The sequence below is a fragment of the Mesoplodon bidens genome (genome assembly GCF_964165515.1).
Source record: "Mesoplodon bidens genome assembly, chromosome: 2".
In the NCBI taxonomy this organism is placed as follows: Eukaryota; Metazoa; Chordata; class Mammalia; order Artiodactyla; family Ziphiidae; genus Mesoplodon; species Mesoplodon bidens.
In genome coordinates this window covers 164,060,455-164,076,049 of record NC_138177.1, presented here as the reverse complement: position 1 = coordinate 164,076,049, position 15,595 = coordinate 164,060,455, and the positions used below count along the sequence as shown (strand labels likewise).

At 51.3% G+C, this 15,595-nt stretch overlaps 1 protein-coding gene across 4 annotated transcripts in view; it reads right to left on the bottom strand.

Annotated features, from left to right (window-relative positions):
- Positions 1-622: 622 nt before the first annotated feature.
- MECR (mitochondrial trans-2-enoyl-CoA reductase) overlaps positions 623-15,595 on the bottom strand; it is a 33,899-nt gene continuing 18,926 nt past the window's right edge. For 2 of the 4 annotated variants that reach the window (XM_081223445.1, XM_081223444.1), the window contains exons 4-10: positions 14,450-14,593; positions 11,694-11,796; positions 10,535-10,637; positions 9,467-9,540; positions 7,324-7,384; positions 7,087-7,159; positions 623-5,644 (exon numbers count right to left, since the gene is read on the bottom strand). In XM_081223445.1, coding sequence (XP_081079571.1) covers positions 5,487-5,644; positions 7,087-7,159; positions 7,324-7,384; positions 9,467-9,540; positions 10,535-10,637; positions 11,694-11,796; positions 14,450-14,593 — 716 coding nt within the window. In that variant the 3' untranslated portion in view covers positions 623-5,486. The remainder of the gene's footprint in view (positions 5,645-7,086; positions 7,160-7,323; positions 7,385-9,466; positions 9,541-10,534; positions 10,638-11,693; positions 11,797-14,449; positions 14,594-15,595) is intronic. The other 2 variants (XR_014014337.1, XM_081223443.1) reach the window with 2 other exon arrangements.

Genomic DNA, 15,595 nt, shown 5'->3' with positions numbered 1-15,595 from the left:
TCTGATAGATCTTGCTCAATTTTCCACAAGCACCTATTTCTCCATCTCCTCATCAACACGTTATGAAACTTTATGATCGTTGTCAATCTGATAGCTGAAAAATGGTATCTTGGGATAATTTTAATTTGCAGTTATGTTGAGTGGAGTGAGCCTCGTATGTTTAAGACACATATTTTCCTTTCTCTGTTTATATTTTTTGCCCATTTTTCTTATTCATAGGAGCTATGTATTAGGAAAATTAGCTCTTTGTCAAATGAGTTGCAAATATTTTTTCCCAGTTTGTTGACTTTTGACTTTGCCTAGAGTGCTTTTCTGCCATGCAAAAACATTGTATGTTTATGGGATCGAATTTATCCTTTATTTTTCTTTGATTCTGGATTATGTGTTATAGTTTGAAAGGCCTTCCTCACTCTGAGGTTTAAATTTTTTTTTTTTTAGACCTCCCCAGGGGACTGCCCCGGTGGTCTAGCGGCTAAGACTCTGCGCTCCCAATGCAGGGGGCCCAGGTTCAATCCCTGGTCAGGGAACCAGATGCCACATGCATGCCGCAACTAAGAGTTTGCATGCCACAACTAAAGATTCCGCATGCCGCAGCTAAGATGTGGTGCAGATAGATAAATCCGCGATGCAAGGAAGATCCCTCGTGCTGCAAATAAAACCGGGCGTAGTCAAACAAACAAAACCTCCCATGGTTTATTCTGTTACTTTTAGAACTGATTTTTATGCTGCAGTCCTGATCCGTTTGGTATTTTGTAAAGTGTGAGATCATAGTACCTGTATTATGAAGAACCAGTGCTAAACTTGGTTGTTAAATAATCTGCTCAACCTATTGTACAGATGGGAAAGAACCCTGCCCACCGATATACCTGTCTCCAAAACCTGCTGCTCTTCTGGAGCTTGCTAACTCAGGGAGTGGCACCTCCTTCCAGGAAGGTGCCAAAGTTCCACCTTCACGCACCTCATTCACTCTATCTTGTTGATTCTTCCTTCTAAATATTCACAAATCCATTCACTTCACTCCCACTTAGCTAAGCCAGTTCAGGCCTCGTCATATTGTTCACACATCAGGGCTTTAACATGCTGCTCCCCCTGCCTGGAACATGGCTGACTTCTTATTCAGGACTCAGACCTTCCTTGCCCACCTTCTCTCAAGTACCCCCCATCACTATGATATCACTTTATTTTTTCTTTCACAGCGCTTGATACACTCTGTAATTACCTCATTTATTCACTTGTTCACTTTCTCCTCCACTAGAATGTAAGCTTCCTGGTATCATGGGCCACGATGTTTGGCTCCTGCTGTATCCCTGGCACTTCTGACAGTGCTTTTCACATATCGGGTGTTCAAACTATTTACCGAATTAATAAGTGAATGAGTTCTCACCTGGATTACTTCAGTGGCCTCCTGCTTTTTTTCATGCTTCCCCGTGAGACATAGACTCAGGGAAATTCTGAGTGACATGTCAATTATTACTGAACAAAATCAAGGAGTCCTGAGAAAAGAGGGAGCTCAAAGTCCAACTGTGGGGCCAGAGGAACTGGGGTTGACTGGCATGCTGACCAGACAGGGTCAGGGGACCTGGCCTCTGGTGCCAGCTTGCTTCCTGGTATGTGACCTTGAGCAGCTCACTTCCTCTCTCAGCATCTTCCTCTTCTGAAAAGTGATGATATTAAAACCTCAGTGACACAGGGAAGTTGTAAAAATCAAATGCAGGTACGTGTGGAAGTGCCCGTACACTGTAAAGGGTCAGGGACATAGGGCAAGCTTTCTTCCCTCTCAGAGGGTGCTAACTCACCTGCGGGTGGGCCCTCTGTCTTCCCAGGATCTTCCTGCCTTCAGATGCAGGCAGATGCTGTGCCAGGACTGAGTTTCTCTTCTTCCACCATTTCCTCCAGCTGCCCAAGCTGGGCCCAGCATCCTACCCAGGGCATGGTACCTGTCAATAAGCATGGGGCTGGCAGGAGCTGCTGACAGCTTCCAGGTACCAGGGCAGAGATGCCTGGCACACAGGCTAATGCAAGAACCTCTTTCTTCCGGGCATCGGTTTTTTCCCTGAGGAAAGCAGGGTTAATTGGTGTCCCAAGACACCAGACAGTCATCAATATTATGACAGTGGCTGTAGGCAGTTGAAGGGTGGATGATTCCAAAAGACAACAGGGAGAGCCAGTCATGAAGCCTCCGGGCTTCAGGTGCACCCAAGCTTTGGTTTAGGAGGTCATGCCTGATTGTCCTCCTTTGGTCTCCTGGAGCCAGAGTTCCTCCTTCAGCCACTTAAAAAGTATATTGTTTACTTAGTGGGCCCGAAGAGCTGTCCCAACTCCACAGAGAGATTATTCAGCCTGAAAATGAAAAACAATCTCCTGTACTTGTTAAGTAGGGAAGCGATGATCCATCTTAAGTCAGATTCCCTTTTGACATTGTTTTGCCTCAGGCTCCTTTCCTCTGCTGGCCTCATTAAATGTTGGTAATCCCTATGTTGGTCTTCAAAATTTAGGGAGACTTTACTTATCTGGGAATTTCTGATTATCTCTTCCTTTAGCACCTCCCTTCTCCAAATTGTCCCCCCAGGTTGCTGCCAGAGGGATTTTTCTGAACCACAGTTCTGATCTTCTGGCTCAGAAATCTTTTGTTCCCTACTGCCAGTAGGGTGAAGTCCAAATTCCTTAGCTGGGAATCACACACTGCCACAATTCAGACTGTGATTTTGTGAAATTTTCAGCTTCAGATGGATTGACAGGATTTCAATATAAATTAAATCATAGAATACGTATCATTTATGATTAGGTTCAGAGAAAGCCCAAACACTAGGGGCTTAAATAACACAGAAGCTTATTTCTCAAGTCCTCAGGTGGGCAGTCAGTGTTTCTGGGTCTCAGGGACCCAGGCTCCTTTGATCTTGTTGCTGTCCCATTCTCAACATGGTCAAAGATGGCTGTGCAAATTCCATGTTTGTATCCCAGCCAGGAGGAAGGTGAAAGGGGAAGGAAAGAGTACAGGATGGGTGCCAGCTATATTTTAAAGAGGTTCCTAAGAAATGGACACCTAGCACCTCTGCTTACATCACATGTGCCAGAGCTTGTCAGCTGCAAGGGAGGCAGGGAAACTGTTTATTCCAGCCCACCATGTGCCCGCCTAAGAGTCATCAGTTTTAATTCTTAGCAATAGAATGGTATTTGCGGAAAACGAGAAGATTCTGACATAAACGTTCTGCCTCTATAACTTAGCCTGGTCCCTTAGTCTGTAATGCTTGTCTCCCTCCCCTGCCTGAGAAAATACTATCATCCTTTAAAGCCCAACATCAGCTCCAGCTCCAGGGACTTCCCTGGCGGTCCAGTGGTTAAGACTCCGTGCCCCCAATGCAGGGGCCATGATTTCGATCCCTGGTCGGGGAACTAACATCCCTCATGCCAAATGGAGCAGCCAAAAAAAAAAAAAAAAATCAGCTCCAGACCCCCAGAGGTACTATTCCCGGGACACTCTGCACACCCCCAAGGTCTCTAACCGTGATGTGGTGTTATGAACCTTCCTCCCACCTGTCTGCCCACTATGAGTCTCTACCAGGGGCCCGATCCTTCTCCATGGCTGCAGGCTCATCGCATCCCCTAAGCCCAACCTTGTGGAGTCCCCCTGCAGAACCTAATCCTAACTTTCACTCCTGTAGGCTCTGGGCAGCCTCCCGCTCCCTCTCAGACTTTTTGCACTTTCCCCCATTGACCAACTGCACAAATCATCCATCCCACTGATCTTGAGGATACAGAACGGGAGGGACTTGGGTGAGCTGCGGCTGATTCTGAGCCCAGGTGTACAAGGTGGCAAATCTTACCCAGAGGGCACCTGTAGACCTTTCCCAGCCCCAGGATGAAGCCGAGTCCTTTTCTCCAGAGGACACACAAGATGCTCCCGAAGACAAGAGGATGATGCCGGGGCCCAGGTATGTGCTGGCATGTAACTAGCCTTCAGAGCCAGTTTTCCACATCACTCCACTGCCTAAAATCCCTCAGTGCCTCCCCCAGGTCTTGGGGGCAAGTCCTGAGCCTTCCTGCTCTGACTGCTGCCCACTGCTCCCATCTCAGTCTTCATACTCCCCCCACGTCCTAGGCAGCAGCTATACTTACCTGTGGGCAGTTCCCCGACTGCTAGGCTCTCCAGGGCTGCCAGACTCTCACAAGTGCTGTTGGCTTTGCTTGGTACACCTTCTCCTGCTGGGCCTTAAGATTGGCTGTGACCATACTTCCTCTGGGAGGCCTTCCTTAAACCCTCAGGCAGAGCTGCTGTGTCCCCACGGCCCTCCGAACACCTCCGTATCAGCGGCCTCACGAGTATGCTGTGCACTAGGCTTAGCTACTTGCGGGCCAGCCCCGCGTCACTCACGGGCAGCCCTGGCCTCAGGCACATGCTAGGCTCTCAGTAAGTCCCCCCGCAGTGAGGCTCTAGAGCTCAGGGACAGAGGGCCAGGTGATGAGGGAGACACCCCAAAGCCTCTGGTTCTTTGCTTTGAGTGAGTGGATCATGAAGCAAACACCAAAAACTCACCTAGTGTCAAACTCTTCTCTTTGTCTGAATAAAGCTACTCATTTTTCAGGGCCCACTTTCAAGCTTCACGTCAGGGAGGCCTAGGACAGGATCTTGGTTAGGCGCTCACAGCACCTCACGCGTGTCTTCTTTTGCACACTCATCACTATGGTAACTGTCGTGGGACCAGTGGTTTGATGCGGGGTTTCTCAACAGCGGCACTGTGGACATTTGGGCTGGATAAGCCCCTGCTGAGGGAGGCTGTGCTGTGCGCTGTAGGACTGGCCTCTACTCACTAGGCACTAGTAGCACCCCCTCAAATATGATAACCAGTGTCCCCTGGGAGTAAAATGAGCTCAGGTTGAGAACCACTGGTGTAACATCTATCTCCCCAGTTAGAATGGAAGTTCCATGAGGATGGCCCAGGCACCTGAGACCCCATTTCCTTGGTTTCTCAGCCTGGCATTCACTCCTCTGTGGAGCTGATCCTCCCCCTGTCCCAGATTGAGCCGAAGGCCACCTGAGAATGAGTCAAACCTTCCTTTTCAGAAGATTCTCCTCTGTGTGCTTGAAGGGCTTGAGGGCAGAGATCTGTTTTACTGGCTTTTGTACCTGCCAGCCCCGCCAAGGCTTTGCTTTCAGGGCGGTCAGGAAGTGATGGCTGGAGGATAGGTGGAGGGTAGGTAAGGGGGGCTTCTAGTGCTGGGAGCTGGCAAGGGATGGTCCTTCTTATTAGGGGTGACTTCTATTGGTTTTTTTTGTTTGTTTTTTTAGGAAGTTTGGACTTTATTAGATACCCGGGGGCTGGCCCCAGGGAGGGCCTTGGCTGGCCTCCCAATTCTCCGACTCAGAAGTGGCGGTGGGGAGAGGAGCAGACTGCGGAAGGCGGAGGGCCCCAACTGGGGGGCCCAAAACCAGTCCTGCTGATCCGTCTCCCCTCCCACTTGGCTCCGGCTCCTCTGGGATTATCACATCACATGGTGAGGATCTGCTTGGAAGACACGAAAGGCTGCATGGATGCTTCTAAGGCACGCTGGTAGTCCTGCAGTGGGACCTCGGAGCAGGCAGGGGCCGTGAGCTGGCCTCGGTGGATGAGATCGCACAGCGTGACGAGCAGCTCCTTGAACTGGTCTGTGGGAGGTTGGAGGGTGTCAGACGGGGGAGCAACCGCAGGGCTCGGTGAGGGGACACGCGGGCTTCCCCTGCTGGCAGGAGCTGGTGCTGGGCTCCAGGGAAGCCTCGAGAGCCCTGGGCTCGGCCAGGGACACGGCGGCCACTGTGAAGGCGGCCTGGGGCCCGCCTGTGCTCAGGACAGCGAGGGCCAGGGTGGGGAAAGAAGCACGGGGAGCAGCCCCAGGAGCTGACGGGCAGGCAGAGTGGTGCTGTGATGGCTCAGACCCACAGGACCTGACTGGGTGTAGCGGGGAGTCCTGAATGGTGGGAGGGCGGAATCACTCAGAGGGGCAGAAGCCAGAAGAGGCATGGGGAGGGGGTGGGTGGTGCCTGGCACACCAACAGATGTGGAAAAGAGGAGCTCTGCTCAGGGAAAAGAGCCTTCCCTGAGAGCCCAGGCTCCCTCAGAACCGCACCAGCAGAAGCCACCAACGTCCCCTCCCAGGCTTGCCTCCCACTAAGGACCCAATATGGTAGAGGAAGATGAGAAGTGAAGGCCTTGGCTGAGAAGTACTTTTTCATAGACATCAATTCATTCAACATTCAAATCGAATCGTATCCCCTGCTTAAAACACTTCAGTGCTTCCCATTTCCCTTTAAGATCGAGTCTGAGCTCCTTAAAGAGGATTATAAAGCCTTTCGTAATCTGGCCACAACCTATCTGTCCGGCTTCCCACTCTCTACTGGGCTTTAACACATGCTATTTTCTCGGCTTGGAACACCCCCTTCAGACGACCACTTCCCTCCCCGTCACTGGGATAACTCCACGCCATTCCTCAGCCCAGCTTGGGGTCGGTGGTGGTCACAATGTGGGGAGCCAGTCCTCCAGGAGAGGAAGAATAGTGTGCTGGCTCAGGTTCTGGAGTCAGAGAGACCGGCTGTCCACATCCTGGCTGCACACCCCTTAGGTGGGGATGACTTGGGGCAAAGCTACTTCACTCCTCTAAGCCTCTGTTTCCTCCTGTGTCAAACAGGGCTGACAGTAGTTTAAACAATTATGACATTTAAACTGAGGCAGAGGTCAAGTAACTTGCCCAATGTCCCGCAGCTCGCTCAGCAGAAACCCATAGCCAGTAATGGTGGAAGCAGGATTTGGGCCTGGGCAGGCCGGTTCCAGAGTCTGTTCTCTTTCCTTGGCTGTCTTCCATGACAGTCTTCCCCCCTGTCAGCTCCTCAGGAGGGCGGCAGGGGGTGCCTTGTTCAATATGGTGCCCCAAGGACTAGCCCACTTTAGTCCAGTAACTATTTGCTGACTGTAGCTGTATTCAGAGACTGTTTTCCTTTATCCTGTTGTGGGCCTGGGGGTCCAATCACCTCTCCAGGGCTCAGAGTGGCTGGTCACTTCTGCAGTAGGCACTGCCCTCATGTGACCCTTGGTAATGGGGCCATCATCCACTTACCTGGACTGTGGTCCTTCTTCCACTGGGATAACCAAAAGCCCCGAAGTTTGAGATCCTTAAAAATGAGCAGGCTCTGTGGACACAGGAAGGACATACTGGGGCTCTGAGGGCAAGAACTTCAGGCACTGCTTGAGGTATGGATTCCCCCAGGGGCGGGGGGCACTGCCTGAGTTTAGACAACGGTGGTGTCCAGGCCCCTGTCTCCAGGCACTCCCCCACCCTGCCCCACCAGCTTACCACAGAGGCGACGACAGGCTGCTTGGCCATCCCCCCATAGGTCACCATGGTTCCTCCAGGCCTGAAGGGTCCAGAGAGAAGAGAGTGGTCGCAGGGAGAGACAGAGGCCTTCTTGAACCAGTTACAATGCATCTATTCCAACCCTGGTTCCTAAACCTCGTTCTCAGAATCCCTGGGAAGGGTTCAAAAATACAGGTCCCTAGGCCCAACCCAGACCTAATGAATTGGGAAGCAAAGCTCTGTACTAAAAACGACAGAAAACAAACAAGCAAGCAAACACCCCCTGCAGACGACCTCGACGTCTAGCCAGGGTTGGGAGCCCAGAGTTAAGCTCCCAGTCAGGCTTTGCGGAAGAGCTGCAGAGAAGAATACTCTGCTGAGCAAAGCTCACAGCCCGAGTCGTGAGCGCAGCCGGAAGTGGATCGGGCCAGGCTGTACTCCACTGTCGGTGTGTGACGCTGGGCAACATGTCCACAGCGGGCCACACTGCCTCTCCTGTACACGCTCCAGCGAGACGACGCAGCTAAGGAACGGTGTGGACAGTGCAGAGGACAATGGCAAGTGTCAGGACCTGCTGTCTGACACCCACACCCGCCCCAGCGGTCAAACAGGAGAGGGGTTCATATAATTTTTAAAAGGTAAGCTAGGACTTCACATGCCTGACTTAACCTGTGCTCCCCTCCCCACTCCCCTGGTTCTTTTAGGAGTTTGTTGATCCATTTTGGGACAACACGAGGGAGGCTCTGTGAACTCCAGGATGGAAGAAGCTGCTGAGAGAGGCAGGTAACTCTCTGTGCCTGAGGCCGGGGGCCAGTCTGGTCTTAAGTTCCCTTCAACTGCCACCTGCTCTGGAAAGTAGCTCCTGCATGGTGGGGGGCGAGCCCTCCCTCTGTGGACCCGCATTACACTTGATCTAATCAGAATGGCTACCGTATACTGGGTGTTTACTATGTGCCAGGAACAGGTCTGAGCACTTCACATGTGCTGGACAGTGAATCCTCACAGTAACCCCAAGGGAGGACTTTTATGACTCCTATTTCACAGATGAGAAAACTGGGGCCCACCTCTCATTTGTAGAGCGCTGTGTACAGACCTCAGAGCCCCTTGGACTCACCTTCTGAGGCAGAAAGGGTTTATATCCCCCCATTTTACTGATGAAGGGACTGAGACCTGGATCGTTTTTCACATATTGCTTAACTTTTCATAGGTCCACAGCTAGTAAGCACAAGCCACATGGGGATGGCAGTTGGCCTCGGAGGCTGCCCAGAGTAGGGCTGAAGAGGTATGCTCGGAGCCACAGCAACTCGGGCAAGCTGACTACCCTCTCTGGGCCTCATCTGGACGGGGATGGGAGCAGTACCCCTCACCTAGGCGATTGTGGAAGGGGTACATCATGCACTCTGCACAGTCTGGTGCGTGGTAAACACTCTGTGATTGTGACTACAGCTCTCTGGTCACATGACCCAAATTCCCATCCAGCCTGAGTTCTAGAGGGTTCCCTCAGTGTCTCAGCCATCTAGGTACCCTGTGGCTACTGAGTGCTAGCAAATATGAGTTAACAAATGTTGGTGCTCTAGTTGGGAAGTGTCCTTTCAGGCGCCCTTCAATTCGAGAAGATTATATTAAAGGAAAAAAAGAAGGAAAGGACATGCACTGTCAACACTGTCAACATGTCATCCCCCTCTGTGGTGGGATGATAGGTAAGCTTTGTGCTTAATTTTTCCTTTGTACTTTTACATGCTTTCAAGATGTTTTGTAACAGCATGATGTTACCTTTAAAATTAGAATCTATTTTTAAAAGCTAATAAAAAATTTAAAAGCTAATAAGCTAGGACTAAGTGACTTTTTTCAGATGCCCCTAGGTTATGAATCCTTACCCGTTCCCCTATCACAGAGCGCCCAGGAGTCTACTTCTGGGGTCCCTAGGAGAACAGAGCCAGATGGTCATCTGTAAACGAGGAGGCTGAGAAAGGGAGGGCCCAGGTAACTAGGACGTGACGTGGGTCCCATCTTCCTACTCAGGGTCGTGCTGACCTGGCCTTGGCCTGCACTGGCTACTGGGACTTGGTCGCTCGGTGGCCCTCCTGGCTAAATCCCGGGAGGGCGCCTTTGTGCACTGGACCCACGGGGCCGAGGGACTTACGCCAAGTGCCGCAGCAGCTCCGTGGAGCTTTTCCCGCCGACACAGTTGAGAGCAAGCTGAGGCTGGGGCACGTCCTGGAAAAGAAGGGACCTGCAGTGAGCGAGCTAACCCCCTGTGGTGGGGCTTGAAGCTTGCTAAACAGCACTTCCCCGGCCCAAGGGCTGTGTCAGGAAGGAGCGAAGAAAGTGGGACAGTCATGCCTTCCAACTCCCTCTGGGAAGGGCCTTTTCTTTACCAGCTTAATCCTGTTATGTTTTAGGATTTTGTTCAAAACTCACCTCCTCTGGGAAAGAACAGACAAAGGGCACCTATGTTCTGTTTTGACGGACTTCATTTCCCCCTCTTCTCAGCACTTACAACTCAGTTTACATTAGATGTGCTGACCTACTGCTTTAGAAATGTTCTCAAGAGGCGTGTGTTCTCAAGTAAGTGTGTGTCCGGTCCCTCCAGGGTTCAGTGATAAGAGGCTGAGATGTGGTTCGGTCACTTACTAGGTGTGCTGGGCAGGGTTAAGGGGCTTTGAATTCAGAGAGGCCTGGGACCAGCCCAACTCCACCACTTATGACTGTGTGGTCTCAGTAAAGTCCTTACTTTTTTTCCAAGTCTTCGTTTTCTCACCTATAAAATAGATAGCACCTACTTTGTAGAGCTTTTGTGGGGATTATCAGATAAAATATAAGGCAGAGGCCTTGGAAATGTAACTCCTTTTCTTTCTCTTCCCTCCTGTACCCCCGTTTCCTCAGCTCTCTCCCAGCTCTGGGATTCACTTCGGCTGTGTGGGCTGATGTAGTCCACCACTAACATTCAAAACTACCAATCACACAGGGTTTCCTAAACCTTGTCTGTCTCTCCTGCCCCCTCACAGCCCCGGGCACTTAATCCATGCTTTCCCCTGGCTGAGGGAATGGGCTTTATCCTTCCACGAAAAGAGACAAAGGGAGGATTTTGGAGACAAAGGGAGGATTTTGGAGACAATGGGGCCAGTGCCAGCTTTTCTAATTCAAGTGAATTTCTTTCTTCAGGGAGTTGGGCCTGGAATGGAGGTGCAATGTCCCTCATCACTGATACCTTAAAGAAGTTTTTCATCTCATGCTTTCTTAGTTCCTCTTCTGTGACAACATGATGGGCCCCCAGATTCTTCAGTCTGTCGGTCAGCTTCTGGATGTCAGGTCTGGAAACCAAACACAATCCAAGGGCCTCGTCATATCTGCTCACTTTCTCCACGGAAGGCTCCCAGGACCCCTCTGCCACAGCTGTGAGAACCAGAGTTTCTCTTTGTGGGAAGCTAAGCTGGGCCTGGCCACCAGTCTCCCAACACATGCAAGCATCTCCTGGCCTCAGTTTCCTCACTGGCATGAGAGCGCACTGGGTGGTTTCTGCTGCTCCTGTCGGCTCAAGGACGCTAGAAACCATCTGGGCTCGGGGAGGAGTCATTTCACTTCCTGATTTCTTCTATTGAAACGACAAACTCTGCTTCCTTTTCCCCTCTTTTCAAGGGGCTTTTCAGAGTGTTGTGCAAACACACTCCGGTCCAGGAGTGGCTCTGAGCCTCTTTACCAAGGCAAACAGAACATTTTTTTTGTTAGCACAACTGAGGGGATGGGGAACTAAAGCGAGTATCAGTTCTCCTGCCAAGGCTGGGCTTCCCTGAAGAGACACAACCAAGTGCGTGGATGGTGAGGCTTAAGGAAGTTGGATGATATGATGGAGAGAGAACAAATTGGGAAACTAAGTTTGTCATTGGTTTGCTGTGTCTTCCTGAGCAAGTGGCTTCCTCTCTCTGATGACAAACCTGCCCCATCTCCTTTACATCTGTATTTAGTGCACTTCAAAGTATCACACAAATGCAAGGGAAACAAGGGCTCTGGGTTAGTTGGTTCAAAGAAAGAATAACACAGCTTAAAATATTCCCAAATGTGAACTGTGGTTTTAAAAACATGAGGTTTATCACAAGTCTCAGAAACTCTTAGCTGGGTCTCAGAAACTCTTAGCTGTTCACTAAGGGCCTTCTCCTTCCTGCCCTCCCTTTACATTTCAGATTCATTCATCCTATAGCCAAAAGCCACTGGACTTCAGTGCTGGTGGCTGACTCAGCTATAAGCCAGCTCCTGCCCGCAGGAAAGGAAGACCGCTTACGCAAGGGCGCCACCTGGTGGAAACATGGGCACCCGTGGGTGCCAGGCGGAAAGGCCCAAGTGGTATGCTAGGATCAGGCCTGCCCACGCACCTGTCTCGGACCACGTTGATGGTCCTCAGGCCAAGGGCTGCGGCGATCTGGATGACTGCTTGACCCACTCCACTGTTGGATGCATTCTGGATGACAGAATCCCCTGTGGAGCCAGGAAGAGACTCAAGTTGAGACCTGTAATAGGTCAAGGGCTTCCAGCCTAGGATCCGATTATAGGGCTAGAGGTGGAGTCCTCAGACTCTGAAAGGACCCAGGACCCGGCTGCTGAGCCTTCTCAGTCCTTGGACTGTTGCTCACTCTTCTCCCGTGCCCCGCAAACCTCTACAACACCCATGAAGCCTGCCAGGATTCAGCAACTCAAGAGTTCACACTGGATGCAACTTAGACCCTGCTGTGTGAATGATTTTGCATCCTTCATCCTCCTCCCAATTTTTATGTCCTCAGGTCTCTGCTTAGGTTATTTCTTTGGCTTGCAATGTTTTCCTCTTTCATTCTCCCTTCGTTTTCAAATCCTATATATCCTTCGAAGGACAGCTCGAGTGTGGCTTCCTACATGAAGCCTTCCCAGATTCTTCCCCCGTGCGCTCCCACAGCACCCTGCGGCCGTCTCTGTTAATGGTCACGGTCAGCCCTGACTTATCCTTGGTTGTTATCTCAGTCCATTTCTATCAACAGGCTGCGGCTTCTTGAGGGGAAGATGCACTGCCTCAAAATGGGATTAGAACTGCACTGGAGAAACTGGCAGTCCCTGAAACAGGGACCTCCAGATAGTCTGTGGTCAAAGCTGAGGCCTAACTTTGGACTTAGCCAACGGGGGAGGCCACGGGCCATGCTGGGAAAAGCATAGGCTCTGGAACGAGACATACTGGGGTGTGAGTCCCAGCTTCTCCACTGACTGTAACGGAAAGTGAACGGGGTGGGATGAGTCCTGACCTCTTTGAACCTCAGTTTCTGCCCCATAAAACAGGAGTCCTAGAAGCATCCACTGGGGTGCTCCTCATTAGAGCCCAGTGCTGTTGTGTCCGGGAAGGGGCTCTGTTACCCTGAAATGCTATCTGGGTTTTGAGAGGCAGCAGAGATCTTGTTCTAGAGACAGAGGACTTTCTGGAAGAAGGCCCATCCTCCTTAGCTAGGATCAGCCTACAGATCATCACCCATCAGTGGGTTATGAAACCAACCCAGTGGGTTGCAAGCTTTTTTTTTTTTTTTAAAGTTAAAATCAAGGAAAATAGAATAAAAAATAGTGGAGTGCATCACACATAGTGAGGGTAAATATTATTCCATGAAACTTTGGTTTTCATTACATATATATTCATATACGTCTATATACTGGGTGACAATTTAAAGCGTAATTCTTACTCTGGGTCAAAATCACACGTTTCACACCAGCCCTGGGGCAGGAAAGTGGAGAGATACACCATGGGCACTTGAGGTGGGTGGTGTCAGAATAGCCTGATGTGACGACCACAGCTGCAGCCCAAATCAGAGGGGGTCTGAGGGGAGAGGATGCAGGCGACCAAAACATCTGCTGCCCTGGGACTTGAGCAAAGGTCCCTGATCACACCTGCTGGCTTTCTGCACTTAAAGAGACCTAGGGCTGCTCTGCCACAGCTGGGAGAACCGGCATTTGTCTCTGCAGGAAGCTGGGACTGGTTTTCAGTCAGACTTACGCAGAGCTGCCACCGAAGGTGATCACACTCCGGCAGCTCTTCACCTCAGTTTCCTCGTCGGCATGACAGAGCTGGACTGGGTGATCTCTAGGGCCCCTGCCAGCTCCCGGATATGCGTGGTGTGTGGGGTAACCCTCCAACCACGGGGGACGGGAGTTGGTGGGTAACTGGCCCAGCCTCCTGTCACTTGGAGGTTAGTTCTGAGGAGGGTTCTGTGAGGGCCTGTGGAGGGTCCCCAGCAGGACTGGGCCCCGGTTGCCCACGGCAGGAATCAGCTTTCGCTGGCTCTTCCTCCTTCCCTGTCCCTGTCCCCAGTCCCTCACTCCTGCTTCCTGGGGTCACCTCCCCAGCGAACTGTCGGCCCCCAGTTCTTTTCTTAGGCTCTGCTTTCAGGGGAACCTGGAATCAAACACCTGGCTTTGTCATTTCCTTGCTGAGTGATCTCATGCAAATAATTTACCTCTCTGGACCTCAGTTTCCTCATTTATAAAAAGGGAGAATGATAACAGCAGTGCACCTTTACTGTGCTGCATGCCAGGCCCTGTGCTAAGTGTCACACGGCATGTTTCAGTGAGCCCTCAGAACCCCTTACTCTCCATTTTACGGATGAAAAGTCTGATGATCTGAGAGGTCAGTTCCCAGTTAGTGAGGCGAAGCTGGGGTTCAGACCCGTGCTGTGGACCTCACTGCACCGCTCTGACGTCCAGTGCATCTGACGGGGCAATGCATGGAAAGGCACGTATGTGGCCTGGAAAGTGCTCTGGCAGTGCTGAGCGGAAAGACTAACACTAAGTTCAGCATTTTATTGAAAACACAGGGACTGTGTCTATGTTGTCTGGCTTTGTAGCCCCAGAGCTCAGCACAGCTCCATACGATTTTGCTGAATGACAGAATTCCAGCCCAAGCTCTAGGGAATGTGACCCTTCAGCGGTTTTCTAGGGTGTACTCCTCATGAGGTTTCAGCATGTTTTCCAGGATCCAAGCTAACATCTTTCCATGTAAAGCAACACCACCACCCAGGTTGGGGCCGTCTTCCTCGCACGTAAGTTCCCAGGCCTCAGGGTCGGGACAGGGGTCACACCCCAGTCAGGAGTGCCCGGCCTGCCCGCCCACTGCGGTTCCTACCTGGCCGCAGCTGCTCAAAGTCCATCAGCATCCGGTAGGCCGTACAGGGGTTGACGCCCAGGGTGGCGGCGCTCTGAAGAGGGATGTCGCTCGGAACGGAGATGAGCGCTTCCTCGCTGAACACAGCCTCGGTCCGCCAGGTTCCTAGGTGGGAGGAGGCCAGGGGAGTAAGGAAGGACCCCCTGCATGCCCAACCCCACTCCCCCTCCTCAGTGGACGGGCATCGAGGCCAGTGGACTTCAGTACTACTTGGAGAAAAAGGAAAATCCCAAAGCCTTTTTGAATGTCTGAGTCCTCATGATAATTACGTTATGGAGACTGTGCTATTCCCACATCAGTTACCAGTAGATTTAGCTAGTGTCACACAGCAGGTGGCTGAGGATCTCAAACTACTGGACTCTGAGGGCGAGACAGCAACATCATTACCAGGGCAAGAGAAGTTGAGAAAAGCCCCGTTTTCCCACTCGGCCCTCATTCTCACCTAAGGCAGGGTGACTTGGTGGTATTATGGAAAAAAGCATGAAAGCCAAAGTCAAAGGCCGAGGTGTGGGACCTGGCTTGGCTGGTCTGCTAGTCTGAGCACAGCACTAAGTCACTGAGATTTGGTTATTCTAATATGTAGATGACACTGGCAAGAAGAGCCTTGACTGGCCTCCCCGAAGAACTGCTGCACAGATCAAATGAGATATGGGAAGTGAAACAATCCTGTAAAGTGGAAAACAATGCTCATTAACCCCCAGACCACATTCCAGTTCTAGACAAAAGAATAATAAAATGTGCAATTTAAAGTCCTCACTCAACAGGGCAGGAACTGAGGCTGTGACTTGCCCCGTCGCCCAGCTCCCCGGGCTGCCCCCTTCCGCCTGCAGATACTCATCCGGCACCGGCTGTGAGCCAGGCCCCTCCAACGACAGAGTCCTTACGTTCGCAGTGCGCTCACTCCAGTGGAGCAGAACAGGTGAGACACAAACAAGCAAGTACAAGAATTCTAAGTTATACAGAGAGAGAGAGAGAGAGAGAGAGAGAGAGAGAGGGAGGGAGGGGAGGGAGGGAGGGGGGAGAGAGAGAGAGAGAGAGAGAGAGATAGAGGAGAGAATTGTTTTAGATGGGAGTCAGGGACAGCTCCTCTGAGGAGGCGACAGGCTA